Source organism: Danio aesculapii, chromosome 1 (genome assembly GCF_903798145.1).
Source record: "Danio aesculapii chromosome 1, fDanAes4.1, whole genome shotgun sequence".
Taxonomy (NCBI): domain Eukaryota; kingdom Metazoa; phylum Chordata; class Actinopteri; order Cypriniformes; family Danionidae; genus Danio; species Danio aesculapii.
The window spans coordinates 14425283-14441077 of NC_079435.1; the positions used below are offsets into that span (position 1 = coordinate 14425283).

The following is a 15795-nucleotide window of genomic DNA, read 5'->3' on the forward strand; positions in this document are numbered from 1 at the left end:
TAACACTGGGAAATCTCTTGTAGACTGATGGCATTTCATGTTGTTCAGCCTTATAATCTTAAAATGTGAGCAAAATCACCTGTTTTGTCATCCTGTTAAACATTATGCTAGAGAATCATTCAAATACTAGCTCTGAAGTGACTTTGTGAAGTTGAAGATGTGTCTGAACGGCGGAAGAAAGTAGTTCCTCTTACAAAAGGGTTTTTGAGACTCTGTGTTTGATTTTCTTTTATATATATGGTTGTGCCGTGGAACAGTTGTATAAACGCAATATCACACTCATAGTAGCAGTGCGATATGGCTGTATATCGCCACTGGTAGGACACTAAGGCACTTAGCCTGCAGCCTCGTGCCAATGCACGCCTCCCACCAGTGCCAATATACAGCCATTTTGCACTGCTACTCGTGTGATATTGCTCATATATCTTACTTCGTATCCAGTGATGGCAATGAGGTGCATAGAGTCGTTCACAGCTTTCAGGATGCCAAGAATGGATGAGAGTGCCTCCTGTAGGTCCTCCTCACCCTCACAGCCTTTACTGTACTTCAGCAGCTCCTGATGCACACATCGACAGTGAGAGGTGTGAGTATGCTGTAATATATCTGAACATACGTCAGTGAGAGGCGTCCGTCTAGTTTACCTTCAGTAGGAGCTGATATTTGGTTATTCTCTGCACAGGTTTGAGCAGGTATGAGTCCAGACCAAGCTTATGTTCCAGTTTCTTTTGACACTCCTGAAAGCACAACAAAAAGCATGTTTTAATACCAATGCATTTTCTGATCGTATTTTATTTAAAAAGAATATATTTGAGAGCAGTAATCACAATACCTTGAAACAGCAAAACAGTGATATTTTTACCCAAGTTTATCATACCATCAGAATATTATCCCGGCCCATGCCTACCTTGTTTATCTTTATGAATCCCTTATCCAAAGAGCACAGACACATTAATTACCTCTAAAGCACTTATTGTTTGACTTTGTCAACTGAATTGATTTTAAAAAGCATTTCCAGATTGAAATGAGCTTCTACTCCCGCAATGGTTACTTGAATTAACAGATCACACTATTTGTGCCTTTCTTTAATTGTTTTTTAATAATTTTATTTCTTTGTTGTTTTTATTTGTTATACTTACTGTGTGATTACTTTATCATTCTTTTATTTCTTATTTATGTAAAGCACTTTAAATTACCGTTGTGTATGAAAGTGCTATTTAAAAAAAAACTTTCTTCATCAATACATATTATTTTAAATGCTTAATTGGTCATTTAAAATGTATTAGTTATTTTAATTGCGTTTTGTTAGCAATTTTAGAAATTATGAACTCAAATTAAACAAAAAAACAAAACAAAACAAAAAAAATCCAACTTTTTTTGTGTTATTGTTATTTTCTAAGAATATTGTCTAGCTGGAAGCTTATGACAGAAACAAACAAGCAAGCTATTACACCTACTGCGCAAATGTGACATCATCACTTTAATATGCATAGGGTTTGCGTATATTTTTGTAATGCTTCTCAATTTAGTTTTCTCTGTTTTTCACAGAAACTATTTAGCAAATTCACTTCCTTTAAACATATTTGTAACTTTATTTAAAAATAAATATGCACAAATATGTAATGCATATAAAAAGTAAGAAGACCTGGAAGAAAGCGCAGTCAGAGCACTGTCTCCATAAAGACTCGGAGCGAGGTTTGTTTTGACAGTACTTCTCATAGATCTGCAGATCTGTCATCTGAGGAAAAGAGGAGAAAACACATCCGAATAATCAACCAAATGACCTAGAGAACCAAAACCAGCAACGTGACCTCAATACTCACTCTTTCCAAGAAACACTGGCCCACAAGCTCAGGATAGTCTGTGTAGGCCTCCAGTTCACGAAGAAAAGTCCTAAAATATATTGAGAGTCAATATAAGAGATGTGCTTTAAGTTTATAACACTACATAACAGAATGTGGTTCACTCACTTCTTGTGGAACTGGTAGATCTCAGGCATGTTTCCGAAGAGGATGTCCTTTTTGTGAAGCAATGTGTTGGGGATGAGGGGAAACATGGCAGGATTGTCCATTTCTGCTGCATAACCCTAAATGCAAAGTCATTTGTCAAGTCAAATGTCAAAACAGATATTTAATAGAAACTATTTCTAAAAATATACTTATTTTACATCTCCCCAACAGTTAAACAGGTGAATTTTACTATTTTTGAATCTATTCAGCCAATCTCTAGTTCTGGCGAGAACACTTTTATCTTAGCTTAGCTTAGCTTAGAAAACTGTCTTTAGACATAGGCTCACACACAACAACAAAACATTAATACACTAACACAATTATTTTAAAAATCCTATTTAAAAAACCAATGGCAGTGGGAATACATTTCCTCCTACTTTTATTTTGCTAAAGGGACTTTATACAGTCTACCAGACGGAAGTAACTTAAAGGAATCATGTAAAGGATGGGAAGAGTCTTCCACAGTAGAGGAGGTTTTTCTTTTTGTTGCTGCTATAACTAAATGAGAGGATAAATGAGAGGTGTTTGTTTCTCACCAATTAGTTTACTCTCTACATTTACCCCCCTTAAAGTTTATTTTTGCTTTTAACAGAGAGGGAGTTAAACCAGGCTACAATATTAAAAGTAAGGACAGATTCAATAAGTAATTTATATATGACAATCAAAATGTCCTAGTCAATATCAAAACTTCTCGGTTTTCTCAACAAAGTCAACTGAGCTTTTTTGTGAGAACATTGTCTGAGTGTTTATCAAAAGAGAATTGAAAGTCAATTTCCACACCTAAATATTTAAAAGAGCTCACCTGTTCAACTTCCTTCCCATTAATTAGCAAAGGGTCACAAAATGTTCGTATTTTGTTTGTCCCACAACACATTCCTTTAGTCTTCCTAATGTTAAACTGCAAGGAATTCTCTGTCCAACTTGTGATATAATTGACAAGATTTAGATAAATATCTATTAACTGAGCGTTAGTTCATGGTAAATTTCTGTAATTTAACAGCCATTATTTTACGCTAAATGTCTGTAATTTCATGGCCGTTATTTTACAGTAAATGTCTGTAATTTAACATTCGTTATTTTACGGTAAATGTCTGTAATTTAACATTCGTTATTTTACAGTAAATGTAATTTATCATCCACTATTTTACAGCAAATGTCTGTAATTTAACATCTGCTATTTTACAGTAAATGTCTGTAATTTAACATCCGCTATTTTACAGTAAATGTCTGTAATTTATCATCCGCTATTTTATAGTAAATGTCTGTAATTTAACATTCGTTATTTTACAGCAAATGTCTGTAATTTAACATCCGCTATTTTACAGTAAATGTCTGTAATTTATCACCTGCTATTTTACAGTAAATGTCTGTAATTTAACATCCGCTATTTTACAGTAAATGTCTGTAATTTATCATCTGCTATTTTACAGTAAATGTCTGTAATTTAACATCCGCTATTTTATGGTAAATGTCTGTAATTTAACATTCGTTATTTTACAGCAAATGTCTGTAATTTAACATCCGCTATTTTACAGTAAATGTCTGTAATTTATCATCCGCTATTTTACAGTAAATGTCTGTAATTTAACATCCGCTATTTTACAGTAAATGTCTGTAATTTAACATCCGTTATTTTATGGTAAATGTCTGTAATTTAACATTCGTTATTTTACAGCAAATGTCTGTAATTTAACATCCGCTATTTTACAGTAAATGTCTGTAATTTATCATCCGCTATTTTACAGTAAATGTCTGTAATTTAACATCCGCTATTTTACAGTAAATGTCTGTAATTTATCATCCGCTATTTTATAGTAAATGTCTGTAATTTAACATTCGTTATTTTACAGTAAATGTCTGTAATTTAACATTGGTTATTTTACAGTAAATGTCTGTAATTTAACATTCGTTATTTTACAGCAAATGTCTGTAATTTAACATCCGCTATTTTACGGTAAATGTCTGTAATTTATCATCCGCTATTTTACAGTAAATGTCTGTAATTTAACATCCGTTATTTTATAGTAAATGTCTGTAATTTAACATCCGCTATTTTACAGTAAATGTCTGTAATTTATCATCCGCTATTTTACAGTAAATGTCTGTAATTTATCATCCGCTATTTTACAGTAAATGTCTGTAATTTAACATCCGCTATTTTATGGTAAATGTCTGTAATTTAACATTCGTTATTTTACAGCAAATGTCTGTAATTTAACATTTGCTATTTTACAGTAAATGTCTGTAATTTAACATCCGTTATTTTATGGTAAATGTCTGTAATTTAACATTCGTTATTTTACAGCAAATGTCTGTAATTTAACATCCGCTATTTTATAGTAAATGTCTGTAATTTATCATCCGCTATTTTACAGTAAATGTCTGTATTTTAACATCCGCTGTTTTACTGCAAATGTCTGTAATTTAACATTCGTTATTTTACAGTAAATGTCTGTAATTTATCATCCGCTATTTTACAGTAAATGTCTGTAATTTAACATTCGTTATTTTACAGCAAATGTCTGTAATTTAACATCCGCTATTTTACAGTAAATGTCTGTAATTTAACATCCGCTATTTTACAGTAAATGTCTGTAATTTATCATCCGCTATTTTACTGCAAATGTCTGTAATTTAACATTCGTTATTTTACAGTAAATGTCTGTAATTTATCATCCGCTATTTTACAGTAAATGTCTGTAATTTAACATTCGTTATTTTACAGCAAATGTCTGTAATTTAACATCCGCTATTTTACAGTAAATGTCTGTAATTTAACATCCGCTATTTTACAGTAAATGTCTGTAATTTAACATCCGCTATTTTACGGTAAATGTCTGTAATTTAACATCCGTTATTTTACGGTAAATGTCTGTAATTTAACATCCGTTATTTTACGGTAAATGTCTGTAATTTAACATCCGTTATTTTACGGTAAATGTCTGTAATTTAACATCCGTTATTTTATGGTAAATGTCTGTAATTTAACATCCGTTATTTTACGGTAAATGTCTGTAATTTAACATCCGTTATTTTACGGTAAATGTCTGTAATTTAACATCCGTTATTTTACGGTAAATGTCTGTAATTTAACATCCACTATTTTGCGGTAAATGTCATAGTTTTAAAAGGGAATATATTTGACAGCGCTGTACTGAAAACGTATAAGATTGAAACCCAAGTCCCATAGACCCTCCCTGAAACATTATGTATGAATAGAAAAGCGTTTCTCCCTTTTCTACTCGATCTTAATGTAAACAGAAGTGACCTCTGACCTCGAGCACACACAGCAGCTCCTCCACATATGCTCTCTCTGTCTCCAGCAGCTCGTTCATCACGTGCCTTCAGGACATCAAACCGACCATCAGTACATTGTGTTTTTGCAAATAATAATAATAAGTGGATTTTTATGTGCTTTGTCCTTGACTGACCGTCTGAGCACAGCGAAGTTCTCCTCTTCGTCAGAGACCGACGGGTGTCTGCTGCTGCCCTCGTTCTGTAAATGCAGCTCTCCCTACAAACAGAAGTGAATGTGCATCAGTTTATTTCTGTATACATGTATATTGTGTCATGGAAATAAAATAAGTAGCCCATTTTGTTATTTACTAAATTGTGAATACTGACTACATTAGTTAACCTAAAGTAACAATGAAAATACTTCAAATTTTAGCGAATATTAATTTTTTTTGACTAATGCACTGTCATTATCTAAAGTCTGTTAATAGTATTTAAAGAGCCTGTGCTAACATGAACTAACAATGTATTGCTCATTGTTTTTTTAATTTCGTTTTTTTATTGGTTTCCTCTTAATATAACACAGTCCTAAAAATACAAAATGCATACAAATTCTTCACAGTTTAGACAAATATACTGTTAAGAAAATTAGAAAAAATAAGAAGGAAAACAGTAGCAAATGCATAAAGATAATACTACAGAGCACAACAGGGTAGACACGTTCATAGTGAAGAAATAAAATTCTCTCATATATTAACTTCCTTATGATCACCATTCATTTTAGCTAACATTTTTTTTCATATGACACATTCTCAATCATGAATTCATCCATAATTTAAGTGTAGGGTGTAATGCTCATCGTTCAGTTAATGTCACTTAATTAAAAATTGAAGGGTTTTCAAGCATTAAAACAATAAAAGCTTAGTACATTAGCTTTTGTACATTAGAATGTGTTTCTGACCACAATATATATGTATATATATATATATATATATATATATATATATATATATATATATGTTAAATGATGTTTTACTCATATTTTGACTATTTAGTTTTACATTTGTATTTAGAACATTAAACAAGAGCTGTAATTTCAAGTCGACAATTTACTTGCATGTACTATATGCACTTTTTATTTTTATTTTTATTTTTAAATAGATGTAAAACAAATCTATTGTACAAACATTAACAGACTTTTTCCGCCCAAAACCAAAGAAAGAAAAAGAAAAAAAACAAAAAACAAAAAAAATCAATATTAGAGAGATTAAAAAATACATAAAAAATTAATAAAAATTACAATAATAATAAAAATATACCTAAAAGCATGCAATTAAGAAATGTAAGGTAGATCCATCAGAAAAGGTCCTTAATGATCCTCTGACACTGAACAATATTTTCTCTAGGAAATAAATGTTGATGCAATGTTTTGTAGATGGAGAGTGAGAATGCACCTTTGACATTATATTAGGATTAAACATGGAGTTTTTTGGGAGTATAATACGTCCGATGCAATATACGTATTAAATTGGATTTGTCTATGTTTGGTGCATATTAAAGTAGTCTGCATTCTGTTCATAATGCACTCCCACTCTACCATATCAGATGTGCAGCCAAGATCCTTCTCCCACTTCTGTTTCAAAATATTATTGTCATAGCTTTTAAAGTGTTTGATATCATGCAGTAATCTACAGGTTAATACCTTCTTGGGGACAATATAGTTTTATTATGCATAGCATTTTTAAGTGGAAATAAGGCTGGACTTTTAGGAAATGTCCTTAAAGTAATCTCTTTAACTCAGTGTCTGATTTGTAAATATCAGAAAAAGTTATGTTTTGGAATATTATATGTCTGGGAAAGTAACTACGCACTTTTTAAAACAGAATTTAATGCAGACACAAATATGGGAGATCTCAACTTTAAACTTGCTGCTTTAACTAATGGGACCTAACTACTAAAATATCTTACTTTTTACAAACTGTCTCTTATATTTTAGTTCTTATGTCAGCTTTTACTCTCTATTTGACCCTTCTACTTACATATAACAGCAAAGTAAAATTTCTGACACCTAATCAACTGTGGCCTGTGTTAAACTTATCAAATTTAAACATGATTATTTTCACAAGATGAGATACCCACTTTTTTGCAGTTTCCATTGATGACGTCGCCCTCTATAGACTTCTCTCTATGAGCTGGAATAAAACAACTATAGTTTAAAACCACAAATAATAAACACAAAATTGACAGCTGCTACTTAAAGGGATAATTCACCCAAGAAATAAAATTCTGGGATCATTTATTCATGCTTTAATCACGTGGTTCAAACCTGTTTAAGATACAGTGGGTGACACTTCAAAATGACCATTACCGCTGCGCTTAGCACTAAGGGATTAAGAACGTGTTTTTAGGTGTAACAGCAATTTGCGACTACCCCGCCAGAGTGCACAAAAGGACGAGATGCGAACAAACAGAAATATACATTAGCTGTAAATATCCTGCTACTTGGAAATGAAGATGAAAGAACGAAACAAAGTATTATAATTCCTTCATTAATCATTAAAAACGTGTTAAGTGCAATGAGAATTCATTTTGGAAATGAAAACTATAGAAATAAAATCCAATTAAAATGAAAGTAGAAACATACATACATACACGAATACATAAAGCAGTGTTTTAGCCCAAATATAAAGAGATGTACAGTGTTTATTTTTTTAAAGGGATAGGACTAAGACAGTCAATAAATAAGCTTTTTCGTTTACGTTTTCATTTACAGTTTTGATTTACATTTTTTTTTTTGTTGATTATATTTTACTTTCTCATTTTATGTCTCAATTATTGTGCATAAATAATAATTGAATAATTAAATAGGCCTAAATAATTATTTATTTAAAGACATTACCAGCGAATTACAGAGAAACGGTCCGGCGCATGGTCTAAACGGCTCTTAAGTTAAATGCTACTTCATCAAAAGCATAAAAATAAATTGACCTACCTCAAGCAGATCACTAAAATTATAATAAAAGTAATTTTGCTGCAGAACGTAAATGAAGTCCCGCAAGTTTATTTTTAATAATTTAGTTTCAGTTCAGTTCAGTTTTCAAATTATAATTATTTTTTTTCTGTATTTTTGGTATGTTAATTTCAGTTTCTGTTACCTTGCATATGTGTGTGACGAATAATGCGCGCACAACAGTATAAAAAAGAAAACAATCAAAAGTTCAAAATTAAAAATTAGCTAAATTAAAATACATCAGAAGTATATAAAGAAAACTCCTCAAATGTTGTAATACAGCAGTCACTGACTTTTTCAAACTATGGAAATCAATGGAGTCTGGTTTCCTCAGAACATTCCACAAAATATCTTCAACAAAGGAAAGAAATTAATAAAAGTTTACAACTTGAATGTGAGTAACTGCAGAGGAACTTTCATGTTTTGGTTGAACTATCCCTTTAAATACGTCATATGATGAAATCTCTGCAGTTCTCAATTATGAACATCAGATGGCAGGAGTGTAAATTAAGTCTGCCATGTCTACTGTGCACGAGCGATCATCAGAAGTAGGAATAGTTAGTGTGCAGGAGTGTGTGTGTGTGCGTGTGTGTGTGTGTGTGTGTCGAGGGGGTTAGTGGACGACATTGAGAGGACACAAACATTAGCGCACTGCAGAGGACAGAAATAACCGCTCCACTGAATACACTGCTGTATTAATGTGTTTACCTCAGCTAAAAAGGCACAGCTCAACTAAAATTTACTGAAGTTTATTCATTTTCTTTTTGGCTTAGTCCCTTTATTAATCTGGGGTCGCCACAGCGGAATGAACCGCCAACTTATCCAGCATATGTTTCACGCAGCGGATGCCCTTCAAGTCGCAACCCATCACTGGAAAACCCTCTCATTCACACACATACACTACGGACAACTTAACTCACCTAATTCTCATTATAATTTATTAGGAGTTAATTCAAAGATAAATAAAAGGAGTTGCACAATTTAGCTATTTGAAGAAACTGTAATGTAAGAAACTTCATTTATTGACCATGCATGAATAGCTTGTAATAAAAGTTAAAGGAGCGATCCACTTTGTTTGGAAATAGGCTCATTTTACAACAACTTGTGATGTGTTGCGTTTTACCGCTTCTGAATCCATTTAGCCAATCTCCAGGTCTGGTGGGAGCACTTTTAGCTTAGCTTAGCATAAATCATTGAAACAGATTAGACCATTAGCATCTAGCTCAGAAATGACCAAAGAGTTTCAGTGATTTTCTGATTTAAAGCTTGACTATTCTGTTGTTATATTTTGTACTAAGACTAATGCAATTGCTCCTGCTGCAGTCATGGTACAGCAGCAAAGTTCCTTGTTTATTACGCTAGAATGACAATTCCTTGACATACCTGCCAAGAAAATAGCAACTTTTAATTTTTCGTCAGTCTAAGCGCACAATGTAACTACAGAAGAGTCAAGTTTTAAATCAGAAAATTATTTAAACTTTCTTTTTTATTGAGATGCTAATGGTCCAATCAGATTCCATGATCTATGCTAAGCTAAGCTAATCCTAAAAGTTTTCCCGCCAGATCCGGAGATCGACTGGATCTCCAAAAATAGATTAAAAAACTGTTTAACTCTAGATGGGTTGTAAAATTGTCTATTTCCAAAAATAAAATGGAGAGTTCCTTTTAAAAAATGAGACCTTGCTCTGTTAATGTCAAGGGTTTCTGAATTCTACATACGTTATAGCCCCTTTAATCCTCAGTTATCTTAAGCTGGCCAATAACAGACTACAAATAACCCTGGTGGATATTTTTTCAACAATTTTTCACCTAAGCATTTATGTCATCCCATAGAATCAAACATAAGCTAGAAATCATGTTTTAGTGCTAACCTGGAGATGAGACGGGCGTTTTGATGATGGCTTCAGGACGTGGAGCGACGGGCTGCACGGGTCGAGTTTGTTTAGCTGCTAGCTTCTTCAGACTGACCCTTCTCTTCTCAAACATTTCCTGCATGGACAGCTGCTTCTGAAACACTTTGTCTACCTGATCCTGTTTGAGCAGAGAGAACATTTTATTTAATGCCTGCAAACTAATATTTAGCACTGAATCAGTATAGTAAACACCTATATACTGTATATCTATACATATATTATGGATCATTATGTCAATTCAGATCATTTTGCACTGATTGAACGTTTTACCCTGAAGTCTTGTGTGAGCACGGAATCATAGTCCCTCCATATTCCATTCAAATCTGTTAGCTTGTGCTGATTGGCTGTATCCATGTATCGCTCAATCTCTTGCAGCGCTGACTCCGCCCCATCCTGTGACTGACACTTATCCACAGGCTGAGACGCCAGCAGGAAGATTCCATCATCACACCATTTAGTGGCCTGACAGTAGCAGAAAAAGAAATATATTTATATTATTCAAGAGTTTTTTGTGCTTTTAATGCATGCCTTGGGTCATTAGCAACCCACAATGTCTATTCAATATCCTAAAGTTTGACATCAGATTTCTTAATATCTGTCAATCTATTCATTATAAACAATATAACAAGAAAACAGATCAAATTAATAAATGATTAATAATGTATTTTTCATGTACAAAGTGTTTATACAGTCACTTGTGACCCGAGATACGTAATAGAGTAAGTATATTAGGTCACACTTTATTTTAAGGTGTCTTTGTTACAGTGTAACTATTTATTCAATTACTGAGTAACAATAATTAATAAATACATGTAAATACACGTCACAAAGATGCTTAAGTGTTAATAAAGTGTTTTTAACAAAATATCTGACTATTCAAGTGCATTTCAACTCAAATTAAGTTTCAAATAGGGATGCTCATTTCAATTAATTTTGCCTACCGACAACCACTACTCGATAATCGAATATTAACCGTTAACTGGTCAGATTAATATAAATAATTATTTAACAAAAAAAATAAATTGATGTGTATATTTTGTGTCTACAACATTAAATATTGCATTTTAAAATACTGATTTATTTGAACATGCGAACATATTAACAACAGAACAATAACAACAGAACATCTTCATGCACCTGCAGCGCTACCGATAGCACAGAAATAAAGAATAAACTTAATAAAAAGAATAAAAAATAGGCCTGACCTTGATATTTTTCACTTCAATTACACATTTAGATTACAAAACGAAAACACTGGCTGAGTCCTTTTTAAGAACCGGCGTTTTTTTCCCATTGTATGTTTTTTTTTCTGTCAAATAAAAATAGCAGGCTACCTCAAATCGCATGGGCGAAAATAGGCCTATGTGATTAATTAATGATCCGCTTTAATTTTTATGACACAAGCCTCTGTCAACATTTTTTAATATGTCATTAAAGATGATGTCTTTCCTCTCTCATTCGCGGTTTATGTGCGCGCGCTGCGTGTGATGAACTACAATGGCGAGGCTCATATGTTGACTTTTTGTAAATTATAGGCTTCTATAGCATTTAACAATTTTGTTGTTTATATATGATATTGAATTAATTTACATACATGTTTTATAAGCTATAAAATGAAAGTCTTGCGGAGCTATCATTAGTTTCAATAGTAAAAAATTAGTTTGATTCGTAGATTAGGCTATGAAGGCTATTTTAAAAATAGATATTTTATAAGAACTATTAAAAACTGTAATTTTCCAAATGAAAAAAAGGTTAGTTTGTTGGTTGTACACTAAATCATCAAAAGCCTATTTGTTGAGTTTATGATGCAGATCCAGGACATAGGCGATCAGCATCAGCGCTGGTTTGGTATCAACTTGTCTGTGTCAAACTGTGACCAGCACTATTCTTCTTTCATCTTGCTTCTTCGGCAAAACAAGTCTGTAGGCACGTGTGGTTGCACGTGTTACCGTACCGCCAGTTAACAAATATGTTGCACATCAGGGGCCGATCACACCGAACGTGCCTTTCCATTCCAAAAATGCAAGGCACACCACACTGCCTTTTTATTGACAAGACAAAAAGAAGCACAGTGCTTTTTTATATCAATAAGTAATGACTGAATCAGCTGGGTATTGATTGTGCGCGAGTGTTGCTGTCCATGTTATTATAATTATAATATTTAATAATATTGTGATATTCAAGATTTGTAAAGTCATACAGCTCTGGATAACTTGAAACTGCTAGTCTCTCCTCCATCCGTAGTCATCTTGACAACACAAACACTGCTGTCACCTCAACAGAAACTCTGTCTTTGCTTTCAGTTGATTGAAGAATGAAAAAGACATGACTGATGTAACATGCTTTTTCGGCTTGACTTTTATTTCAACTGCGAGTGCACAGCGCACAACAGCGAAAACACGAGGCGCACAGGGCACATACGCAGCACGCAAAACACTCGTGGCTGTTAGTAAACCATTCAAAAGATGCACCACTCTACACAAAAAGTGTATTTGCTGTGATCGGCCACTTGTGCAGCCAAACTTAAAAAAAAATTAATCAAATCATATTTTTTAATCATTTAACCTTTCAGTTAACGGTCAATTGATTATTTTGAGCATCCCTAGTTTCAAAGTAAATAATTGAGCAAATTCTGTGATTATTAGAAGTGGGATCATTAGAGATCTTTGTAAAAGCTGATATTATTTAGTTTAAAATGTAACTCTCTCAGTATTACATCTTTTTACTTCTTTTATCATTTTACCTTCTTCTCGGCCTACCTTCTCCAGACACTGGTGAAGCTCTACGGATTTGAACAAATAGGCTTTCTTGGCCCTCAGGATGGTGCTGATCTCCTCACACACAGAGCGCAGCTCAGAGCATTTGGGCAGGATGGAGTCCACAGCATAATGAGACGCTTCAATCAGCTGATCTGCATCACTTGCGAGAGACAGGGCCTGGTCCATCACCTCCTACACACACAGACAGAGAGAGAGAGAGATAACAAGTATTATTATGATAATACACTACAAGTAACAGTTTGGGGTCAAGTGGTGGCAATAAGAGATTCACTAAATCATCCATTTAAATGATTTGTTCAAAGCAGCTGATTCATTACGAAAATAAGCAAGTAGACATCTTCATGGATGAACCACAGAAATATTTTCTGGAATCAAAAGCAGAATTAAGATTGAAGAATGAAACACAAGAGTGTTTGACTAAATGTTCAGCTTCAGTTGGAGCTGTGAAGATGCTTGCACTGATATTTGAGAAACCAGAACTCGTCCTAGTGGGATGTTACTAGGGCCTGCTGAGATTTTGTGCTATTTCTGCGCAGAATTTTGTAAACAATCTGCGGATTTACGCGGAATGATTTGGGGAGTATTGTAACTAAAAGATATACATTTATATGAAATAAAAAAGAATAATTTTTTAACATTAATGTTTAAAATGCAAAACCAATTAGATCCACTTATTGTATTGTAAATAAATCATAGAAACATTTTAATATTAGCCAATAATATTAATGAAATTCATTTGAAAACTGAAAAAAATATAAATTTACATACATTTACACAATAATACGAGTAAATAAATAGACTGTAAAAATCGTTGGATTTCTACACGTGCAGATTCCGTGTGGGCCTAGATATTACTTAATTATATTATATCTTGTTTAAATAATGAACAAAAACCCACAAGCAACTATTTTTGCTTCACTGGCTTCATCACCCAGTGTGTGCTTTTGAACAGTCAAGCTGTGTGTGTTGTTTTTATTTAAGTTAGTGACTTACTTGATAATACCAGCTTACTTATTTATTTTTATTTACTATGTTGTAACACTTATCATATTATCATGGACAATTATCACACACCTCGAGAACGGAGTAATGGCTGCTGAAAGATCAGCAATAATTAAAATATATTAAAACAATTCTAAATTGTAATAGCACTTCACAATATTACTGTATTTAGATTAAATAAATGAAGCATAGGTGAGGATAACAAAAACATCACACTTTATTTCATTGCACAATTCACTCTATTAACAAACCACTAAGACTTTTAGCTTAATAAACTACCAATTAGCTGCTTATTCATAGCTAGTGAGGTAGTTGATGGGTTTAGGTACTAGGTAGGAAAAGAGATGTTAAATAAGATCATACTTTATAAGTGCTAATAAACAGTTAATATCTTAATAATAGGCAAGCCAGTAGTAAATGGTGTGATATGTTACTTAAACTAAAGTGTTAAAAAAACATACAATTTGGAAAAGCAGTGCATATTTCTGTTTTAATAATGTGCCTCCTAAAACCGAAGTGACTTTAAAATCATATTACAATCATTTTATTGTTATAATTATGTTATCTACAATAAAAAAAAACATGTTGAAGGTTTAAACAGTCTAAGCTTCCACAATCCCCCAGTGTAAGCAGAACGACTCCAGTGCAGTGACGGGTGATTTATCACACGGACTCTTCTCTGCAGGATCAGGATGTGTGACTGGTATCTGAAGCCAGTGCGTTCAGCAATTTCATTAAGGATGCTGAGCTTGACATGCTTTATAAGACCATATGGCTGAATCTACACACACTAGAACATTATAAAGACAAATGAGCGCTCGCTGGGTGTGAACTGGATCTCTTATAGAGGCAGGAATTAATGGCTTTTTTTGTAGCACTATATCTCATGTCATTTAGTTTTGTATTTGAATAAATATGCAGGTTGATACTCACGCATGCTCTCTCTTCGTGATTGGTCAGTTCTTTGAGGATGTGTTCAGCGTGGGCGGGGCTTATTCCTACTTCTGAGAATCCTGATAGTCGGTCGTAAACTAGGTCTAGGTGAGCTCTAACCTACAATACACACATGTAAATCACATTTTAGCAGTGCTAAAATAAATAATGTTTTATTTAGGCTCATATTGGACAATTCAATGCAAATGGTCAAATTTTGTTATAAAGAATAACAACATAAAATACATTTTGATTCAAAATCTTAAAATAAAACAGATATTTTACGATGAATCAGTGTGTTCGTCTCACCTCCCGGAAGTTCTGCTCAAAGTGCCGCAGTTGCAGACATTGCTCCAGCTTGGTCTGATGTTTATCCCAGAAATCATCAAATGCCGTTTCAGTCTCATCTAGCTGACCGAGCAACCTGTGGGAAAAGAGACACGCTCGTGAAAAATACTTTTCTCTGAAGCTCTGCCATCACTTATAACATAATCTGAAAAGAAATGTTCAAAAAGAAATCCCAAAAAAGAAATCACAAAAAGAAATGTTTTGAAGAATGTCCATGCTGCTCAGTAAAATGAGGTGAATAGTGCTCTTCCTATGCAGATTACAAATTATTTTATTTTTTAACTACTATTTTTCAGTTTTTTCCATCTAGATTCGCTATACGATTTTATAATGTGATGAGTAAACACTGCGCATCACTGATTGGCCAGAGAGAAGTTTGTTTATAATGATGTTATGGCAGTAGAGGTTGTGCAACAATAACAGTATGTCTATAATTAGGATTGCACAATACATTTTTTGGTTGTATGAGAGAAACAGCTGAAAGTACGAGCTGGAAAAACTGGAAAAGCGTCATAGTCAGTGCACGTATAAAACGGCTTTCACTCTAGATGCAGAAAGCCCTGCGCTAT

General features: G+C 33.2%; 1 protein-coding gene across 4 annotated transcripts in view; it reads right to left on the reverse strand.

Annotated features, from left to right (window-relative positions):
- Nucleotides 1–15795, reverse strand: part of mcf2la (mcf.2 cell line derived transforming sequence-like a) — a 131960-nt gene that overhangs the window by 16795 nt on the left and 99370 nt on the right. For all 4 annotated transcript variants that reach the window (XM_056456648.1, XM_056456646.1, XM_056456645.1 and 1 more), the window contains exons 9-21: nucleotides 15188–15302; nucleotides 14879–14998; nucleotides 12923–13114; nucleotides 10434–10625; nucleotides 10122–10281; nucleotides 7380–7432; nucleotides 5438–5520; nucleotides 5282–5348; nucleotides 1968–2083; nucleotides 1821–1890; nucleotides 1643–1735; nucleotides 642–734; nucleotides 431–556 (exon numbers count right to left, since the gene is read on the reverse strand). In XM_056456648.1, the coding sequence (XP_056312623.1) occupies nucleotides 431–556; nucleotides 642–734; nucleotides 1643–1735; nucleotides 1821–1890; nucleotides 1968–2083; nucleotides 5282–5348; nucleotides 5438–5520; nucleotides 7380–7432; nucleotides 10122–10281; nucleotides 10434–10625; nucleotides 12923–13114; nucleotides 14879–14998; nucleotides 15188–15302 (1480 nt within the window). The remainder of the gene's footprint in view (nucleotides 1–430; nucleotides 557–641; nucleotides 735–1642; nucleotides 1736–1820; nucleotides 1891–1967; nucleotides 2084–5281; nucleotides 5349–5437; nucleotides 5521–7379; nucleotides 7433–10121; nucleotides 10282–10433; nucleotides 10626–12922; nucleotides 13115–14878; nucleotides 14999–15187; nucleotides 15303–15795) is intronic.